This window comes from Oncorhynchus nerka, linkage group LG11, assembly GCF_034236695.1.
Source record: "Oncorhynchus nerka isolate Pitt River linkage group LG11, Oner_Uvic_2.0, whole genome shotgun sequence".
Taxonomy (NCBI): Eukaryota; Metazoa; Chordata; class Actinopteri; order Salmoniformes; family Salmonidae; genus Oncorhynchus; species Oncorhynchus nerka.
In genome coordinates this window covers 62,265,469-62,286,512 of record NC_088406.1, presented here as the reverse complement: position 1 = coordinate 62,286,512, position 21,044 = coordinate 62,265,469, and the positions used below count along the sequence as shown (strand labels likewise).

Below are 21,044 nucleotides of genomic sequence, written 5' to 3'. Positions count from 1 at the left end.
GCATAATACATTGCTGATTACTACTGATGCACAACTAGGGCTGTGGCAATAATGACATTTTGTCAGCCTGTGATTGTCAAGCATATCACTGCCAGTCACACGGTAATTGACCTTTAACTAACAAACTCATTTAGCATCTCCTGGCTTCCATTCATTGCCTACAAGCCACTGATGCAGACCTTCGAAACATCAACAGTTGTCGCTAAAAGTTTTGAGAATGACACAAATATACATTTTCACAAAGTCTGCTGCCTCAGTTTGTATGATGCCAATTTGCAGATACTCCAGAATGTTATGAAGAGTGATCAGATGAATGTCAAAGCCCCTTGTTGCCATGCAAATGAACTGAATCCCCCAAAAACATTTCCACTGCGTTTCAGCCCTGCCACAAATGGACCAGCTGACATCATGTCAGTGATTCTCTCGTTAACACAGGGTTGAGTGTTGACGAGGACAATTCTGGAGATCTCTGTCATGCTGATTGAGTTCGAATAACAGACTGGAAGCTTCAAAAGGAGGGTGGTGCTTGGAATCATTGTTCTTCCTCTGTCAATCATGGTTACCTGCAAGGAAACACGTGTCGTTATCATTGCTTTGCACAAAAAGGGCTTCACAGGCAAGGATATTGCTGCCAGTAAGATTGCACCTAAATCAACCTAAACCAACCATTTATCGCGTCATCAAGAACTTCAAGGAGAGCGAGTCAATTGTTGTGAAGAAGGCCTCAGGGCGCTCAAGAAAGTCCAGCAAGCACCAGGACCATCTCCTAAAGTTAATACAGCTGCGAGATAAGGGCACCACCAGTACAGAGCTTGCTCAGGAATGGCAGAAGGCAGGTGTGAGTGCATCTGCATGCACAGTGAGGCGAAGACTTCTGGAGGATGGCCTGGTGTCAAGAAGGGCAGCAAAGAAGCCACTTCTCTCCAGGAAAAACATCAGGGACAGACTGATATTCTGCAAATGGTACAGGTATTGGACCGCTGATGGGTAAAGTCATTTTCTCTGATGATTCCCCTTTCCGATTGTTTGGGGCATCCGGAAAAAAGCTTGTCCGGAGAAGACAAGGTGAGCGCTACCATCAGTCCTGTGTCATTCCAACATTAAAACATCCTGAGACCGTTCGTGTGTGGGGTTGCCTCTCAGCCAAGGGAGTGGGCTCACTCACAATTTTGCCTGAGAACACAGCCATGAATAAAGAATGGTACCAACACATCCTCAGAGAGCAACTTCTCCCAACCATCCAGGAACAGTTTGAAGAAGAACAATGCCTTTTCCAGCATGACGGAGCACCTTGCAAAGGTGATAACTGGGTGGCTCAGTTTTTTGGTGAAAAGTATGTTCCCCAAACTTATAAGCAACACGTGAGTTTTATGTATGCTGTTGTAAAGCGGATTAATGTTCTTATTTTAAGAAGTTATTTGGTCACTTTAGTTGTGATCGGCATATATGTTTTGATAAAGTTTCTATGGACCAGGCCACATGAGGTGTGTGATTATGATTTAAAAGGTCTCAAAAGAAAGCAGGAGCTGTTCTTACCTTCAGCTGAACATGCATGAAAGGGGCATTAAAGGGAAATAAAGGATAACTACAGTAAACAATCTATGTTTCTTAGATTTTTCCCAGATTTCAAAAGTGGTCCCCTGATACGGTTTAAGCATTGTTGTGAACATAGAAAATCAAATATATTTATTTTCTATTAAAAAAGTGTGAAAACACTTGAGGAACATGGAAAAACAAAACTGAGAAAAATGAATAACATATTTGTATTTTTTTTAACAGATATTAAAAAGCACTTTCGAGTATGTGTTATCCTGCAGCATAGCATTTTGAGGAAAGTTGAAGTCAGGTTCAATATTGGCTGTGCATATTAGAGTAATATGTATGCCATTTAGCAGATGCTTTTATCCAAAGCGATATGGAAGAAGTGGGACATTTTCAGCTTCCAAGAATTGTGTAGATATTTACGACGTGCATTATCATGCTGAAACAAGGTGATGGAGGGGGATGAATAGTACTGAATTGAACGAATTGCACTACAATGTGCCTCAGGATCTTGTCCCAGTTCTTCCATGGTTTACATACCAGACATGTGACCCATTGAGCCTGTTTGGGATGCTCTGGATCGACGACAGCGTGTTCCAGTTCCCGCCAATATCCAGCAACTTTGTACTGCCATTGTGCCATTGAAGAGGAGGGGGACAACAAGCCACAATCAACAGTCTGATCAACTCTATGCAAAGAAGATATGTCGCGCTGCATGAGGCAAATGGTGGTCACCCCAGATATTGACAGATTTTCTGAATCACGCCCCTAGGTATCTGACCTAAATACCTAGATTAGGGCCTAATGAATGTATTTCAATTGATTTATTTCCTTAAATTAACTGTAACTAAGTCAAATCTTTGAAATTGTTACATTTATATTTTTGTTCAGTACATTCAAAAACAACATTTTATCAACAGATTACAGTAATTTATTAATTGGGACAACATTTGAACAGAATTCAAGGATGCAAAGTATATTGCTAACTTGCACAACAGTAGCTTCACAGTATATATATATTCATAATCTAGCTACAGTTAGAAAAAAAGTAAAAGTTTTATACAGTTAGAAAAAAAGTAAAAGTTTTATAAAACTCGCCAGCTTGTAGTCCTAAAAGATTTGTATGTGTAAGTTTTGGTCCGTTCAACCATTCTTAGGGGGAAAGAATAGAGTTTTGGGATAAATGCAGAAAATAACATCTGAGGTTAACACAGGCTTAGGAGATGTTATACATTTTGATCTGAGATAACGTTCCTATTAGATGTTATGAATTAAGCCTTTGTGTTTTTTCTGAATAGCTGATGAAGATTAGCTCCTAAACCTGCATTTACCACAGGCCTTATTTTCAACATTTATCCAAAAACCCAACCAAAACGCCATTCATTTCCCATAAGGTTTGTTCAACAAACCATGGCGGAGTTACTGCCTACCAAAAGAAACCATTACTAGTGCCCTCTTTATCTTGTGGCGTCTGAAAACGTTTTGGGAAAAAGACACTCAACTTGGTATCACTGAATAACACAAAATGTGTATAATGCATGTCTCATTTGACATGAATTTCACCTGCATCTCAGACCCTTTTCACACTATCGTGCTGACCCAACCTATACTAACCAGGCCAACGCAGTACAGCTCGACTTGGCTCACTGGGGTGAAAGGGGTTTTGGTACGCATTCAATTTATTTTAATTGGGATTTTGTCACATCGTCCCGGGCTGAACAGAGGAAAGTAGTTGGATGTCTTCACATCAGTAAAAGTGTAAAGAAGTGACTCTGTATCAACATTATAAAAAGACAGAGTGTGTCTGTCACAGTCTAGAAACACTCCCAAAATAGTGAGCTTTGCCACAGTTATTGGTGGTTGAGGGTCGGTATTGACATGGAAACCTTTTTCTTTATCATAAGAAAGAATCCAAAATCCATTCTGTGGAGTTAAAGGAACAGTAAGTCTTCTCTCAACATTTTCTCTGGCCACACCAACATACCATGACAGTTTTTCTGTTGATTGTTCCTTTACCTTCACTTCCCAATAGTGTTGTCCTGAACTGAAACTCTCTTTAGAAAACACATGGAGATGCGTTCTAGAGGGTTTCTCTGTATCTTTTTCTTCAATGTAACAAGCACGCTGCTTTCCTTGATTGAATCTAATAGCAGGGTGCGCAGTCTTTTCATCCAGAATGATGTTCTCTGGGGGAAATAGAAAGACAAGATTTCTTTCATTCACACAATATGATGGGATGGATTGGTGAGGATTTCAGATCATGTGGACCTACAGGTAACTGCCAAAATAAAGGAAACACTTGAGGAAATTAGGTTTCAGGTGGATCTGTTATGGTGTGGGGTACTTTTTCCTGGCATGGTTTAGGTCCACTCAACCCCTTAGAGGGACAGGTATATGCCAATAACTACACATCCATTCTGAGTGATCACCTTCAACCTATGCTGAAGCATTTCTATCCTGATGGGAGGAGTCTCTTACAGAATGACACTTCCCCCACAGGGCACGAGTGGTCACAATGGTTTGATGATCATGAACACAATGTAAAGCAGATGCCATGGCCATCTCAGTCACCAGATCTCAACTCAATTGAACACGAATGGGTGATTCTGGAGCGGTGCCTGAGACAGCGTTTTCAACCATCAACAAGAGCTCCAGACACTTATAGAATCTATGCCAATGCGTAATGAAGCTGTCCTGGTAGCTGGTGGAGGCCCAACACCCTATTAAGACACTGATTATTTCCTGTTTTAGGCTCTTACCTGTATATCGTAATAATCTAATGAACACACAATTTTCCTGTCCTACTGTGATTTTATTTACCTTTGAATCCTTTCACCTGGTGCCAATCTGCATTTAAAAAAAGTAAATTGTGAGTGTCCTGTATAACAATTCTTCCAAAAATTATATAAATTATAAATTGTTTAACGCACTCCAACATGTCAGCAGACTTAGTTTTATGAACAATGTAAACACTCAATTATACAATATAGAGGGTAAAGCATTTTCTCCCCCAGTATAACTTTACCGTTCAGATTAAGTTCTTCACCAGCTGCTCTCTGTTCAGTAGGTGTCAGCACTGTGTTTTCTGCCCCTAACGGAGCACATGTTGGTAATATTGGTATTCATCAGGTTACGACATTATCAACGTTATATTATATCATATACAGTATATCATGAGTGAACATTAATTTCAATTAGTTTTTTTTCTTCTGTTGAATGGAAAAGGTGAAAGTTATTGGAAAAAGGTGAATGTGGAACTGGGACAGTCAAATCCTATTGCGATTATGTCAAATTATCATGAAATTATACAATTAAAAGGGACATATATTTGTTATCCTATTACTTTACCTTCCGGATGAACACCTTTTCCAGCTGCACTCTGGTCAGTAGGTGTCTGCACTGTGTTTTCTGCCGCTAACGGAGCACATTTAGGTGATATTGAAATTCATTAGGTTACAACATTATTTTATATACAGAATATCATCAATGAACAATACATTCAATTAGGTTTTTTGCTCCTGTTGAATGGAAAAGGTGAAAGCTATTTTAAAAAGGTGAATGTGGAACTGGGACAGTCAAATCCTATTGGGATTATGTCAAATTATCATCAAAATATACAACTAAAAAGGGAAATATATTTCTTCTCCTATTACTTTACCTTCCAGATGAACACCATTTCCAGCTGCACTCTGTTCAGTAGGTGTCTGCACTGTGTTTTCTGCCCCTAACAGAGCACATGTAGGTAATGTAAGAATTCATCAGTTTACTACATTATCAAAGTTATATTATATCATATACAGAATATCATCAATGAACAATACATTTAATTAGGTTTTTTGCTCCTGTTGAATGGAAAAGGTGAAAGCTATTTTAAAAAGGTGAATGTGGAACTGGGACAGTCAAATCCTATTGTGATAATGACAAATGATCATCAAATTATACAATTAAAAGTGACATATATTTGTTATCCTATTACTTTACCTTCCAGATGAACACCATTTCCAGCTGCACTCTGGTCAGTAGGTGTCTGCACTGTGTTTTCTGCCGCTAACGGAGCACATTTAGGTGATATTGAAATTCATTAGGTTACTACATTATTTTATATACAGAATATCATGAGTGAACATTACATTCAAATTAGGTTCTTTGTCTCTATTGAATGGAAAAGGTGAAAGTTATTGGAAAAAGGTGAATGTGGAACTGGGACAGTCAAATCCTATTGCGATTATGTAAAATTATCATGAAATTATATAATTAAAAGGGACATATATTTGTTATCCTATTACTTTACCTTTCAGATGAACATCTTTTCCAGCTGCTCTCTGGTCAGTAGGTGTCTGCACTGTGTTTTCTGCCCCTAACGGAGCACATGTAGGTAATGTAAAAATTCATCAGTTTACTACATTATCAAAGTTAGATTATATCATATACAGTATATCATGAGTGAACATTAATTTCAATTAGGTTTTTTTCTTCTGTTGAATGGAAAAGGTGAAAGCTATTTTAAAAAGGTGAATGTGGAACTGGGACAGTCAAATCCTATTGGGATTATGTCAAATTATCATGAAATTATACAATTAAAAGGGACATATATTTGTTATCCTATTACTTTACCTTCCAGATTGAATTCTTTTCCAGCTGCACTCTGTTCAGTAGGTGTCTGCACTGTGTTTTCTGCCCCTAACGGAGCACATTTAGGTGATATTGAAATTCATTAGGTTACTACATTATTTTATATACAGTATATCATGAGTGAACATTACATTCAATTAGGTTCTTTGTCTCTGTTGAATGGAAAAGGTGAAAGTGGTTGTAAAAAGGTGAATGTGGAACTGGGACAGTCAAATCCAATTGTGATAATGACAAATGATCATCAAATTATACAATTATGAAGGAAATTACAATTTCTTATCCTGTTACTTTACCTTTCAGATTGAATTCTTCACCAGCTGCTCTCTGTTCAGTAGGGTTCTGCACTGTGTTTTCTGCCCATAACGGAGCACATTTAGGTAATATTGGTATTCGTCAGTTTACTACATTATTAAAGTTATGTAATCTCATATACAGTATATCATGAGTGAACATTACCTTCAATTAGGTGTTCTGTCTCTGTTGAATGGAAAGGTGAAAGTTATTGTAAAAAGGTGAATTGTGGAATAGGGAGAGTCAATCCCTATTGAGATATGTGCATATTATGCTTGGTGTCAATGGAATGTTTCCTCAAAACTAAGTTATTAGCACGTATTAGCATTTCACAGAGAGATCAGAATAAAACAGTTACCTGCCGGCCCCTGTCCGAGCTCAGTTTGATTTGAAACATAGAGGCACAATCATGTCAACATGAAATCCATCAGGGTTTATGTTGTCATAACTCATCTCACACTTAGTTTATATATCACACAGATCAGATGAGATACTGTTTCTGCACTTTTGGCATGACACATTTTAGAGAGTAAAGACATGTTTTCCCCTATTACTTAATACCTTCCAGATTAATTTCAAAACCAGCTGCTATCTCTTCAGAAGTCGGTATGTGTTCTTTGCTTTCTGCCACTACCAGAGCGCATTTAGGTCATTATCCTGCAATTTACTAATCGTAAATATTTAATTCATGCAAAACTAGGCTACTAAATGATTATCAAAGTTAGACAATTCTATCATCATGATAGTGAACAACCCGGCAATAGTTTTATTTTTCTCTATTGAATGGAAAAGGTAAAAGTTACTGTAAAAAGGTCAATTGTGGAACAAGTACAGTCAAATCCTATTGAGATATGTGCATATCAGGCTTTGTTTCAATGGAAAGGTTTTCTCAAAAATAAGTTAGTTACATGTATCTTATGAAAGCCTTCACCCAGATATCAAAATGAAACAATTACCTGCCGGCCTCTGTCCCAGCTCAGTTTGATCTGAAATATAGAGACACATTTGTCAAAATATTGTCAAAATTACGTCATAACTCATAACTCATAATTTCATTCTTAGTTTATTTATCAGATGAAATACACTACCTGAACGGTTTCTGGACTTTTGGGATGAAGACCACATGGACCCTAAAAGATTTTTAAAAATATTATTGTTTCAATATTGACTTTTTAAAATTATTGTTTCAATAATGACTTTTGTCAAAATCATTTCTCTATAGGGTCATTATTACTGATATAACTTGCTCTTATAATTAAATCACAAACACTAATATGACTGAATTCCAGATACCTCTTCGTTTGCACAGGATGACAGAGCACAGAGCACAGATGATGACCAGAGACAGGATCAGAGTCACAATGAAGGCCTCTTTGTAGACTCCTGCACATATAACATGGATCAAATGCCTCTAAAGCTCTCAAGACAGAACATCATTACAGTGAAATTAAGTGAAACACCTCTTCAACATGTTCATCCTCCTCTAAACTAGTGTCTGTGGGGTGGGGAGAGAGGGATCTGATCATTGGTAGGATGTTTGTGTAGGAGACTAACTCACCAGGTACAGCTGTATGTGGCAGAATTCTGCCCTCTCTCTTCGCCTCCTCAGACAGAGAGACTGTACAGGCGAGCCAATCGGAGTATGAGGAAGCATACAGCAGCCAACTACTGACACTCACCAAGCCATGGGGATCTGATACAGAAAGATAGGGAGGGGAAATCAAAATATTCACATTGACTTTGTTGGGTTCTAAATATCAAGAGTAAGAAAATGACGGACTCTATGAAAGCTCCAACCAAGTTGATTCAGCCCAAAGGATCGAACATCTGAACAGAGAAAAACATATTTCCACCAGTGGTAATATACTGCATTACACCCCAATTTAGGTGGAGTCTCCTGCTTCTCTCTAAACATTACATTTTTATTGCTAGGCAGGAAGTTAAGGGATACGGGCAATAAACTGTTCCTTCTCCCTTATTGTGACCTGAACTGACCTCAACCCCCTTCCTCAGTAATGCACAGCTCTCCACCATTATCAGTGCCTGCCAACATATGATCATCTGTCCCTGTACTCAGTACATTCCAAGCTTAACATCATCTACCATTTTGGGGTGACAGGTAGCCTAGTGGTTAGAGCGTTGGGCCAGTAACCGAAAGGTTGCTTGATCAAATCCCTGAGCTGACAAGGTAAAAATATGTTGTTAACCCACTGTTCCTAGGCCGTCATTGTTAATAAGAATAGGTTCTTAAACTCTGGGATAGGGTATGCATGTAATTAGTAGCATTGGATAGAAAACACTTTGACATTTCTAAAACTGTTAAAATAATGTGTGTGAGTATAACGAAATTAATATAGCAGGTGAAAAGCCAACATTTTTCTGTTTTTAGCTCCCAGGCTCTTCCAATGCAAACCTATTGCTCATATGTATTTCAGTCTCCGAGAGTGCAGTACCTATGGCTTCCACTAGATGTCAACAGTCTTTATGCAAGACATCAGGCTTGTTTTTTGAAAAAAGAACAAGAAATTGTAGTTTTTCTGAAGAGAGCTCCAAAAAAAAGTAGTGTTTTGGCGAGCGTGAATGAGGGCGTGCTCTTCGTTATTTTCCTTCCCAATTTAACATACTACTTTCCGTATGAAATATCATTTATTTAGATATGAGAGTATCTGAGGATTAATTAGAAACGTTGTTTGACTGGTTTCGACAAAGTTTACCTGTAGCTTTTGGGATTCCTTTGTCTGCATGTTGAACGAGTAGATTACTGAAATCAATGGCGCCAATTAAACAGACCTTTTAGGATAAAATGAAGGACTTTAACAAAATGACCATTCATTGTGTAGCTGGGACCCTTGGGATTGCAAACAGAGGAAGATCTTCAAAAGTAACTGATTTATTTTATCGCTATTTGTGATTTTGTGACGCCTGTGCTGGTTGAAAAATATGTTCATGTGGGGTGCTATCAGCAGACAATCACATGCTATGCTTTCGCTGTAAAGCCTATTATGAATCGGAAAACAAAGTTTGATTAACAAGATTCTAAGCTTTTGAATGATGTAAGACACTTGTATTTTCATGAATGTTTAATATTACAACTTTTATTTGAATTGCGCGCCCTCCAACTTCACCGGATGTTGTCGACTGTTGTCCCGCTTTTTACATTTTTTAAAACGTTTATTTGGGGGTGGTAGGTAGCCTAGTGGTTAGAGTGTTGGGCCAGTAACCGAAAGGTTGCTAGATCCCCGAGCTGACAAGGTAAAAATCTGTGTTCTGTCCCTGAACAAGGCAGTTAATCCACGGTTCCTAGCCCGTCATCATAAATAAGAATTTGTTCTTAACTGACCCAAGACTATGGAACCCCACATTTCTCTAGCATGATTATTAATATTCAAAGTTCAGAAATCCGAACCCATCAACTTACACAAAGTAGTGTAACTGAAAGTACACCACAACCCAGGTCAGATTTTTAACCCAAACCACAGGTACTAGAACATTTGTGTCAGCAGAGCAGAGACAGTGTGAGGAAGTACCCAAATGTAATTACCAGAAGTGTTGAGTACTTCTTGTTCATTTCTGATCTCTGCCCCCTCTTTGTTTCTCCAGGTGAGTTTAGGTTGTGGTGACCATCCCTCTGATGAACAGGTAACGTTCACCTGACCTCCTCCTCCTCTTGCTTCAGCAACAGAGAGAACTGGTTCACTACCTGTTACTAATGGACAGATGAAAGGGGATACGCCACAACTATTAGGACACAGATTGAATGACAGAATAAATTGGAAGAATGCAAGATATGTATTTTACAATGTATTGTTAGATGGTTCTTCGCAAGGTAGTCTATGGGTCAGGAGAAACTGTATTCTATGGTTTGGTTTTCTTTTAAACAACCATTTCAAACTCCAGCTAAATTTAGCCACTGCTAGCTCAAATGCAATGGGAGTGATAGGGGCATCAATGCATTTTTCTAAAAGTCATGGCCAAACAACTCAAATCACTTAAAGGATGGTTTGCCCATTATTTTACATTACACGGATGCCCCTATGACTTCCATATATATTTTCTGGGGGGTTATATAAGGCTAAAGTCAGCTGAAGTTTGTAGTGGCTGTACCCCTAATGCAATTGTAAACTGAGAGGTGGCAAATGTAACTGCTATTTTGTTTTTACTCGGTGGTACCAAAGACTACTAGGCCTCTATTCAGAAGTATATCAGAGTATGAGTGCTGATCTAGGATCAGGTGCTTTGGGGGTGACACCACAATACACAGTTTCACCATCAATTTGAGAGATAACCCTTACCATTCACTGTGAGGAAGACACTGGCCTTTTCATACCACTGTTCACTGCTGACTTGACACACATACTCCCCCCTGTCTTCCAGTGTGACCCTCTCCAGTGTCAGGGAAACGTTCCCTCTCTCCATCCCCCCAGTTAGAGACACCCGGCCCCTGTACCGGGGGTCCACAGGGGTCTCCTGGATCTTGTGATCTTTGTACAACAAGGCAGGACTGTGAATGTTACTGGAACGATACCAGCGCACCTCCAATGGCTCAGCATTGAAGAGAGGTGAAACTTGACAGAGTAGAGAGACAGAGGAGCCAGACAGGGTCGAGGTTGGACCATTAGGGACAGTTAAGGTGAATGTCTCCTGGGCTGAAGAATGAGAGACGGGAGGGGAGGGGGGGGGATTAAATTACTTTAATCCCAGACTAAGATTAATTTGTGTCCAGGAAACCATTTATTTGAGTTACTGATGAAATTAACAGTGTAAACATTCTCACCAGGTTGAACTGCTCTGATGGGAACTGTGAGAGTAGCCAGTATCAGCACCCTCAGACACAACCCTGCATAAAAGATAAAGGACATCAGAATGACATTATCACGATTTAGGTGTTTGGTAGCCTGAGAGAGAGAAACATTGTAGGTACATACAAAGAATCAAAATACTTTACCAATAAAGTTACAAAAATTGTCATAATGATTATGCCCATGTTGACTCCAATGCTTCCCACAGTTGTGTCAAGTTGGCTGTATGTCTTTTGGGTGGTGGACCATTCTTCATACATACAGGAAACGGTTGAGCGTGAAAAAAACAGCAGCGTTGCAGTTCTTGACACACTTAAACCGGCTGGCACCGACTACCATACCCCGTTCAAAGGCACCTAAAATATTTTGTCTTGCCCATTCACCCTCTGAATGGCACACATACACAATCCATGTCTCAAGGTGTAAAAATCAATCTCATTTACTTCATCTATACTGACATCAATAAAATATCATAACTTTCACCTGGATTCCCTTGGTCAGTCTATCATGAAAAGAGCAGATGTTCCTAATGTTTTGTACACTCATGGTAAAATCAGATCCCGCCTTTTGTCTCAGAAGTGTAGCTATTGGGTTAATTGGCAACCACGTGAAGGTGAATGATCAGATGGAGCATGTGAGGCTGAACTTTGGACTTTCAGACATTGGTTTTATCTTTTTACTACTGCTACAGTATATTGGTTAAATAGCCACACTAGCACTAGCAGCCATTTTAGGAAAGTACACGCACAGTAGTCATTTTAACGAAGTTGATTGGAAGAATACAGAATCGATTCCTAATAGTAATTACTAGAAATAATACATTGAGAATAAATCGAACAAATTATCCTGTTACTGTGAAAGGAAAACAACAAATGCCACAAATCCAAGGGGCATTTATGTTACATTTATGTTACATAAATAACATTTCTTAATAGACAAAAGCAAGTGAAGAGTTGTGAGACGGGGGAATAGAAGAAGCATAACTTTTTTCAATTAAGAGGTAACTGATAACCTTTCATTTAAATGTTAACTAATCTTTTACTAGAGAAGTCATAGAAAATGGATTTGTACCTAAGTGCATGGTGCCTCGATTTCCAAAGGTCGTAAACATCAAATGTATCCTCACTTTAGGGATCCTCCGATGATCCTATAGATTCATGACCATCCAACATACATCCCGTGCTTTTAAATTCTACCATAAAATGAGAAAGCAAATCGAATAGTTAGTAAGCGCGAAAGTCATTTTTCTTGCCCACTCCCTATATATTTAATTTTGCTTTCACTTTCCCGTTTCTTGCAGTAACATGGGTTAACAAAAGGTGATTTTGACACTACGCATCTCAGAAGATTACTATACCATATTGATGTGATTCCGGAAATGTTAAACCCTTATCCAGGTGTTGTGAGATCTGATAATATGTGTAGGGTGACTGTGAAAAGACGACCTGGAAAGCCATCAAATCATGTAACCACAGGGGAAATAAATAATTGGGGTGTGCCCCATCACATAATCCCCATTCCAGATTTTTTTCTTTACACTCAAACTGTGAATACCAAAGAGATTATGAAAAAATACACACCAATGGAGAAAACTCTAAATAAATAGAAGGGAATACGCTGATAAATAGACAGTGCCTTTGATTTTTTTCAGCCTCATTCAGCCAATGACAACGCGCCACCTTATGAATATTCAATTTATCTTTGCATCAACAGCCACGCCCCTTTCAGCAGGAGAAAGGAAGCTGCTTTTTCGACCTGGCTGAAAATCTTCCCCTAGAAAGGTACATTTCGAAAGCCTTTCCCCTTTGAGTTTTGTTTTCGATTACATTTTGAATGGCAACTTAGATACTTAAACATATGGAACGCCAATTCATTCGGTAACTAGAACGTTATAACTATGTACCTTGTTGTGCACCTAGCTAGATAATGTTAGCTAGCAAGCCTGTTTCATACCGAATGCGAACCTGTCAGCAAACAGCTAGTTAATGTAACTAGCTAGCTTCCTTGCTAAGTAACTAGCTATGACATGCGCAGTGGTGAACAAAGTAATTTCAATTACAAGTTAGATCACCCCATAACCAGTTTTGTTTCTATTCATTTAACTTTATATGAAGCAAGATGTCATCTCTACGACCTTTGGTCCGGTAACTTGTTAGCGAGCTAAAGTTAGCTTGGCTACCTAGCCAACGTTAGTTAGTGCAATAGGCTACGACCAGATGAGGTACTGACTTGCTGTGAAAAGTTGCCCGCTAAGCTGATGTAGCGAGAGGAAACGGGCACTGTTGTGTCAAATGTTTGAAACCAGTTGGGGTTGTTGGATTACTCGCTAGCTAGGTAACCTAAGGTCTGGGTCTGGGTCTGTTTGCAAACGTCAATAATCCACTGACAACGTCATGACAGCCTGGTCCAAATCTGTATGAATTAAACAGCATTCCTCAATCATTGTCATGCCATACAGAACATTCAACAATACTTGCATAGCACACAGTTTATTCTGGACCAGGCTAGACTGACAGTATAGTTAATGAATGTCATACATGAACATAAGACCACGACTTTCTCTTCCTAGCTCCCAGGGGCCCAGCCCACCAGTAAAGCTGTATCAGCACCGGGTCGACGGGACAGACGGAAGCGGCGCATCGTCGTACGGGGAGGTCCGCAGTGACATCACGATGAGCTACAAACCCATCGCCCCTGCCCCGTCCGGCTCCAACCACACCCCGCCAGGTTTCTACCGACTGTCAATCTGTTATTTTGTATCCACTATAATTCATATTAGAGTCGGCTTTCTATTCCGCAACAAAGCCTCCTTCACTCACGCCGCCAAACTTACCCTAGTAAAACTGACTATCCTACCGATCCTCGACTTCGGCGATGTCATCTACAAAATAGCTTCCAACACTCTACTCAGCAAACTGGATGCAGTTTATCACAGTGCCATCCGTTTTGTCACTAAAGCACCTTATACCACCCACCACTGCGACCTGTATGCTCTAGTCGGCTGGCCCTCGCTACATATTCGTCGCCAGACCCACTGGCTCCAGGTCATCTACAAGTCCATGCTAGGTAAAGCTCCGCCTCATCTCAGTTCACTGGTCACGATGGCAACACCCACCCGTAGCACGCGCTCCAGCAGGTGTATCTCACTGATCATCCCTAAAGCCAACACCTCATTTGGCCGCCTTTCGTTCCAGTTCTCTGCTGCCTGTGACTGGAACAAATTGCAAAAATCGCTCTGAAGTTGGAGACTTTTATCTCCCTCACCAACTTCAAACATCTGCTATCTGAGCAGCTAACCGATCGCTGCAGCTGTACATAGTCTATCGGTAAATAGCCCACCCAATTTTACCTACCTCATCCCTATACTGTATTTGTACATTGTATTTATTTACTTTTCTGCTCTTTTGCACACCAATATCTCTACCTGTACATGACCATCTGATCATTTATCACTCCAGTGTTAATCTGCAAAATTGTAATTATTCGCCTACCTCCTCATGCCTTTTGCACACAATGTATATAGACTCTTTTTTTCTACTGTGTTATTACATTTACATTTAAGTCATTTAGCAGACGCTCTTATCCAGAGCGACATACAAATTGGTGCATTCACCTTATGACATCCAGTGGAACAGTAGTGCATCTAAATCTTTTAAGGGGGGTGTGAGGGATTACTTTATCCTATCCTAGGTATTCCTTAAAGAGGTGGGGTTTCAGGTGTCTCCGGAAGGTGGTGATTGACTCCGCTGTCCTGGCGTCGTGAGGGAGTTTGTTCCACCATTATTGACTTGTTAATTGTTTACTCCATGTGTAACTCTGTGTTGTCTGTTCACACTGCTATGCTTTATCTTGGCCAGGTCGCAGTTGCAAATGAGAACTTGTTCTCAACTAGCCTACCTGGTTAAATAAAGGTGAAATAAAAATATATTTCTATAGATGCACCCTCTACACTACCATCTTTGGTTTGGTCTCCACCCATCTCACTGAACTCTCTACCCTACCACAGTGCAGTGGATTCCATTCAATAGATAAGACGAGTGGTCCTATACCTGCACCTGCCCAGGGAACACACTGCACATCAACGGCAAACCTGAGTGTCATATGAACTCAGCAAAAAAGAAATGTCCCTTTTTCAGGACCCTGTCTTTCAAAGATAATTTGTAAAAAAACATACCTTCACAGATCTTCATTGTAAATGGTTTAAACACTGTTTCCCATGCTTGTTTAATGAACCATAAACAATTAATGAACATGCACCTGTGGAATGGTCATTAAGACACTAACAGATTACAGACGGAAGGCAATTAAGGTCACAGTTATGAAGACTTTGGACACTAGAGGCCTTTCTACTGACTCTGAAAAACACAAAGAAAGATGCCCAGGGTCCCTGCTCATTTGCGTGAACGTGCCTTAGGCATGATGCAAGGAGACATGAGGACTGCAGATGTGGCCAGTGCAATAAATTGCAATGTCCGTACTGTGAGACGCCTAAGATAGCACTACAGGGTGACAGGACGGACAGCTGATGGTCCTCGCAGTGACGGACCACGTGTAACAACACCTGCATAGGATCGGTACATTCGAACATGACACCTGTGGGACAGGTACAGGATGGCAACAACTGCCCGAGTTACACCAGGAACGCACAATTCTTCCATCAGTGCTCAGACTGTCCACAATGGGCTGAGAGGCCGGAAGCAGGTCCTCACCAGACATCACCGGCAACAACGTTGCCTATGGGCACAAACTCACCGTCGCTGGACCAGACAGGACTGGCAAAAAGTGCTCTTCACTGACGAGTCGCAGTTTTGTCTAACCGGTCGGATTCACGTTTATCGTCGAAGGAATGAGCTTTACACCGAGGCCTGTTCTCTGGAGCGGGATCGAGGTGGTCTGGGACGGTGTGTCTCAGCATCATCGGACTGAGCTTGTTGTCATTGCAGGCAATCTCTGTGTGTTACAGGGAAGATGTGGTACCCTTCTGGCAGGCTCATCCTGACATGACCCTCCAGCATGACAATGCCACCAGCGATACTGCTCGCTCTGTGCGTGATTTCCTGCAATACTGTCATGGCTAGTGAAGAGCCCGGATCTATTGTCCTGGGACACATTATTCCATTTCTGTTAGTCACATGTCTGTGGAACTTGTTCAGTTTGCCTCCGTTGTTGAATCTTGTTATTTTCATACAAATATTTACATGTTAAGTTTGCTGAAAATAAACGCAGTTGACAGTGAGTGGACGTTTCTTTTTTTGCTGAGTTTACTACCAACCAATATGTAACAATCCCTCTCACCTGAGAATGAATGCACCACGATGCCACCCAGCCTTTCTGCCCCTGCCTCCCATTTTAAAGATGTTAACCAGTCATAGGGCGCTTCAGTGCGTCTGAATTCTCTCTTTCCTCTGCCTAGGCTCCAGTGTGCCTTCCCCCTCACTCCCCTCCTCCAATTTCAGACCGGCGTTCAGTGATTTCGGCCCGCCGTCGATGGGCTTCGTTCAGGTAGGACTGAACAGCCTGATCCTCATCTCCAACTGCTTTAACTAGTGCCTATGCTATTTTAGAAAGTCATGTTAAATATCATGTGATGTTATTCAGGGTATTATATCAATAGGGTCCAGGTATCACTAACAACAAACACAAAGCAGATGGTCATTACTGGTCAATTTAATTGTGTGTTTATTTGCATTTCTGTCAATTCGTCATGGTAATTATCCCCGTATCTCTACTCAGTATAAAATGATTTTATCTTGCTCAGGGTCAATTCGGAGTTCTAGTTGGTTTCGCTCTCTACCAGCATATGACCTTTGTCTCGTATCCCCCCCCCCCCCTTTTCTCTCTCGCGCTCTCTCACACAGCCAGTGAAAGTGTCTCAGGGCTCAACCTACAGCGAGCTGCTGTCAGTCATCGAGGAGATGAGTCGCGAGATCCGCCCCACCTACGCCGGGAGCAAGAGCGCCATGGAGAGGCTAAAGAGAGGTACTGCAGCCTGCCCCGCTAAACACCTAGGCCACAAATATCCTCCCGAAGCTTGGAGCAAAGGTTGTGGTTGTATTGACATAGGGTGTTTATCAGTACTCCATAGAGGTTACTTTCCTTTTCCCTAACCACAGTGCACATACCCAGCAAGCAGACAGTAAGCACATTAATATTATTGGCATAAACACAGCCATAAGAAATTAACATAAGGCAGTGAGTGGGTGAAAGCAATCAGCAACATTGCATGGCAGCAGCAGCACACCTAAATAATTGAAATAAGCCAAATAGTATGTTCCAAGGCTTCCTGCATTCAATAAAACCAACAAGCTCAGTCATCCAGTCAATCAATCATCAGTTTCAATCCACCAAGTTCAATTAGCAAAATAGCCAGTCCAATCTGACATTGTCCTTTTAAATCCAAAGATGCCTAAATTATGTTCAATTCATGAAACGTAAATGTTATGCACAAAATCAAAATGGGAAATTACATGGTAATGGATTACGCTGTGAATAGGATTCCCTTTAACATGGATACCAAACAAAAACCATCGTTTTGTAAGGTTTGTTAAACTTTGAAATCAGTGTTTTTTGTTTGGCATACATTTTAAAGTGAAATATCGGAATCTCGTCGTAATTCCGTTACCGTGGAATTGCCCAAATGCAGGACACGTCAAAAATAATGAATTAACCACTATTTGGTGATGAAAGGTAGTCATAGTATTTGAGATGGAATGGGGATTTCTGGACTGACCAAGGCTTGTAATCCCAAGGAAAATGTTTATCTTATGAATAATTACTGAAGGAAATACTTTTCAATGAAACAAACATTTCACCTATGCTTCTCACCCGACGGCCATTTTGTTCTCTACTCACATGGTTATCTGGGCTCCTTGGGACGTCCCAACCCTAAACCCTAACCTTAACACATTTCAACTTCAATGAGGTGACAGTTAATACCAATACTTAGTCCATATGTTTACCTGGAAATACCTGCATCTCAATTCACATTCAGGTTAAATGTGGAAATCTCCACACATGAAGTAAAAGTTATAAATCCCAACTTGTGATGTTGTTGATCTGTCTTCTAGGTATCATTCACACGAGGGCGCTGGTCAGGGAGTGTCTGGCAGAGACGGAGAGGAGCGCTCGCACATAACCCTTTGCAGAATCCCCCGTCCCTCGTCTCTGTACAGGCCTCATCTATGTGTCACGTCTTCGTTATCCTGACTGAACTTATAACCTTCCCTTGTTCCATTCCCTCTTCCATGTAGTCTCTCACATCGCCTATGGGGTGTGTTCAGAGTGTATAACACATTTTGCAGTTGTAGGGACAGTTTGCTCTCAGAACATTCTGTAACTTATCGGTTTCATAGGCACCACAAGGACCTGGTAAATATTGTCTGATCCTGGTTGTCCAATTCAGTGGGGGGGTGATGGTGATGTAAAATATTTCTGATAGATTATGGAAAACTAGGCCATAATGAATGTTTATCTGATGAGTTTGATACTCTGAATCTTTCTCTTAGCTGCTATACTGACACCACTCAACAACCAAAGGTTCAATTACACATTGTTTTACAGTAAGAAACATTTAAGCCTTGTTCACACTGCAAGTTAAGTGACCATATCAGATGTGTGTGTTCAGACAGCAGTCATTTACTGACATGGCTATGCTAGTTGTCATAGTAACGAGGGGGCGCATTGGTGTTTGTGCTTGTGCTTCCTATCACTCAGAAGTCATGTAGCAAGCAAAGGTGACAATGTCTGCAATGGACATTTCCCAGTTGCTTTGAATGTTCAAAATCATAGTTTAAGAACACTTTAAAAGCCTCAGGATAAGATACTCCAACTTTCAAAACAAGTGTTTGGCTAGACACAGCAGTCAACTAACTAGGTAGCTGTTTCTTTCTAGCACATTCACTCTTATTTGTAAACGATTAATAAGCTAGTTAGTTGGCACATTCTTGTCAAACTGTCAAGTGTAGCTAGCAAGCAACAAGATATGCTAAATACGTTTATAAAAACACTTGACGGCAAATCAATCAGACAAGTCGCATGGCCAGGAATCAGATTTGTATCGGACTTCAAACCACCTACGAAGGTGGCTTAAAATATCCTATTCCATGTACTATTTGACTGTTCAGACTGCAGGAAAAATAAGTTTTGAATCGGATATGCAAAAAAAAATGGATTTGATGTGAACAAGGCTTACCAGCATCTTGAAATACCCAGTGCTCTGTTCCACATGCTACCACCCTACACAGTACACACATCAAATCAAACTTTGTCACATGCGCTGAATACAACAAGTGTAGACCTTACCGTGAAATGCTTACATTTTCTACTGTCATTTCTGCTCCATCCTCCTCCCAATGAACTATTACCTCACTACACACCTGAAATCAGTTTTGTTAGTATGGCAATTTTGTAAACCCAATTTTTGCAGTTCTGTACTTCAAAAATTGAATAAAATAAAGTTTTCCAATTAAAAAAACGAGTGTTTCATTTGTATGCAGTGCACCAGGAGGTTGGTGGCACCTTAATTGGGGAGGTAATGTCTGGAGTGCAATGCGTGGGATGGTAAACACATGATTAACATGTTTGATGCTTGCTCTGTCGTTTGCTCTGTTCCAGCCATTATTATGACCCGTCCTCCCCTCAGCAGCCACCTGTGATGTAGTGCCTGTAGAAAGTCTACACGCCCTTGAACATTTCACATTTTGTTGACAGTGCCTCAGTTTCATGCATTTAAAATAAGGATTTTCCCCACATATCTACACCCCATATTCCACACATTTTTAAGGAAGAATTTTGTGTTTCGTAAAATATAATTGGTTAAGTCGCCACCCCTGAGTTAACTTGATGGAAGCACCTTTGGAAGCAATTACAGCTGTGAGTCAGTTGGAATAGGTCTCTACCAACTTTGCACACCTAAATTTGACAATGTCTGGCCATTCTTTACAAAACTGTACAAGCTCTGTCAAGTTCTCTGGGGAGCGTTGGACAGAACTCTTAGTCATGCCACACATTTTTGATTGGATTGGGGTCTGACTGGGCCACTTAAGGACTTGACCTTTTTATTCTTCGGTCCCAGTTTTAGCTTTCTGGCAGAGGGCAGCAGTTTTTCCTCAAGGACTTTTCTGTGCTTTTATTTTCTGTTCTGTCCCGATAAGTCCCTGACGATGAGAAACATCCCCATGACATGATGCTGCCACCACCATATGTGTTTGGTCTGCGACAAATGTAACACTGCATTTAGACCTAAAAGTGACATTTTAGTCAGACCACAAAAACCTTTGCCACAGCTTCAATTTCCCAAGTGTTTTTTTGGCATACTTCAAACCTGATTCAAGGTGGGCTTCTTTGAGTAATGGCTTCCTTCTTGCCACCCTTCATGACATATTTGTGGGGTGCTTGGGATATTGTCACATGCACACTGACCAGTCTTGGCCATAAAAGCCTGTTGCTCTTTAAAAGTTTCCATCGGACTCTAGGTAGCCTCGCTGATCAGTCTCTTATTTATTAACTAGGCAAGAACAAATTCTTATTTTCAATGACGGCCTAGTGGGTTAACTGCCTTGTTCAGGGGCAGAACAACATATTTGTACCTTGTCAGCTCGGGGATTCGATCTTGCAACCTTTCGGTTACTAGTTCAACGCTCTAACCACTAGGCTACGCTGCCATCCAGATTGGAGGGCAGCCAGATCTAGGCAGGGTCTTGGTGGTGCCATACACCTTTCATTTATTAATAATCGTCTTGACCGTGCGCCAAGGGATATTCAAGGCCGTTGAAATCTTTT

General features: G+C 40.6%; 2 protein-coding genes across 6 annotated transcripts; one reads left to right on the top strand and one right to left on the bottom strand.

The window, feature by feature from the left end:
• Positions 1-290: 290 nt before the first annotated feature.
• LOC115137290 (butyrophilin subfamily 3 member A1-like) lies at positions 291-12,594 on the bottom strand. 4 transcript variants are annotated; one of them, XM_065024725.1, is made up of 20 exons: positions 12,336-12,594; positions 11,240-11,302; positions 10,758-11,111; positions 10,007-10,171; positions 8,024-8,158; positions 7,759-7,848; positions 7,554-7,595; positions 7,422-7,451; positions 6,631-6,651; positions 6,468-6,527; positions 6,157-6,222; positions 5,834-5,899; positions 5,524-5,589; positions 5,201-5,266; positions 4,891-4,956; positions 4,568-4,633; positions 4,363-4,389; positions 3,559-3,737; positions 2,083-2,169; positions 291-563 (listed from the first exon to the last, which is right to left on the bottom strand). In XM_065024725.1, exons 1-20 carry the CDS (start codon positions 12,373-12,375, stop codon positions 306-308), a joined length of 1,947 nt encoding a protein of 648 aa, XP_064880797.1. In that variant the 5' UTR covers positions 12,376-12,594; the 3' UTR covers positions 291-305. The 4 variants fall into 4 exon arrangements, with proteins under 4 accessions (XP_064880797.1, XP_064880798.1, XP_029529384.1 ...); XM_065024726.1 differs by having other exon boundaries at positions 3,559-3,728; positions 12,336-12,592; XM_029673524.2 differs by lacking the exons at positions 291-563; positions 2,083-2,169 and adding an exon at positions 2,451-3,465 and having other exon boundaries at positions 12,336-12,586.
• A 383-nt stretch (positions 12,595-12,977) lies between these two features.
• Positions 12,978-19,737, top strand: LOC115137291 (cyclin-dependent kinase 2-associated protein 2-like). 2 transcript variants are annotated; one of them, XM_029673528.2, is made up of 5 exons: positions 12,978-13,045; positions 13,834-13,991; positions 16,678-16,766; positions 17,123-17,243; positions 18,332-19,737. In XM_029673528.2, exons 2-5 carry the CDS (start codon positions 13,937-13,939, stop codon positions 18,397-18,399), a joined length of 333 nt encoding a protein of 110 aa, XP_029529388.1. In that variant the 5' UTR covers positions 12,978-13,045; positions 13,834-13,936; the 3' UTR covers positions 18,400-19,737. The 2 variants fall into 2 exon arrangements, with proteins under 2 accessions (XP_029529388.1, XP_029529387.1); XM_029673527.2 differs by lacking the exon at positions 12,978-13,045 and adding an exon at positions 13,052-13,141.
• Positions 19,738-21,044: the final 1,307 nt, after the last annotated feature.

Excerpts from the sequence above, each read along its gene's own strand:
- LOC115137290 (XM_065024725.1), bottom strand. The coding sequence starts at position 12,375 with ATGTTTACGACCTTTGGAAATCGAGGCACCATGCACTTAG. Across the intron at positions 11,112-11,239 it reads CATCAGAGCAGTTCAACCTG|CCCAGGAGACATTCACCTTA; the intron begins GTGAGAATGTTT and ends CTCATTCTTCAG. Across the intron at positions 8,159-10,006 it reads AGAAGTACTCAACACTTCTG|ATCCCCATGGCTTGGTGAGT; the intron begins GTAATTACATTT and ends TTTCTGTATCAG.
- LOC115137291 (XM_029673527.2), top strand. The coding sequence starts at position 13,122 with ATGGAACGCCAATTCATTCG. Across the intron at positions 13,142-13,833 it reads ATGGAACGCCAATTCATTCG|CTCCCAGGGGCCCAGCCCAC; the intron begins GTAACTAGAACG and ends TTCTCTTCCTAG. Across the intron at positions 13,992-16,677 it reads CTCCAACCACACCCCGCCAG|GCTCCAGTGTGCCTTCCCCC; the intron begins GTTTCTACCGAC and ends TCCTCTGCCTAG.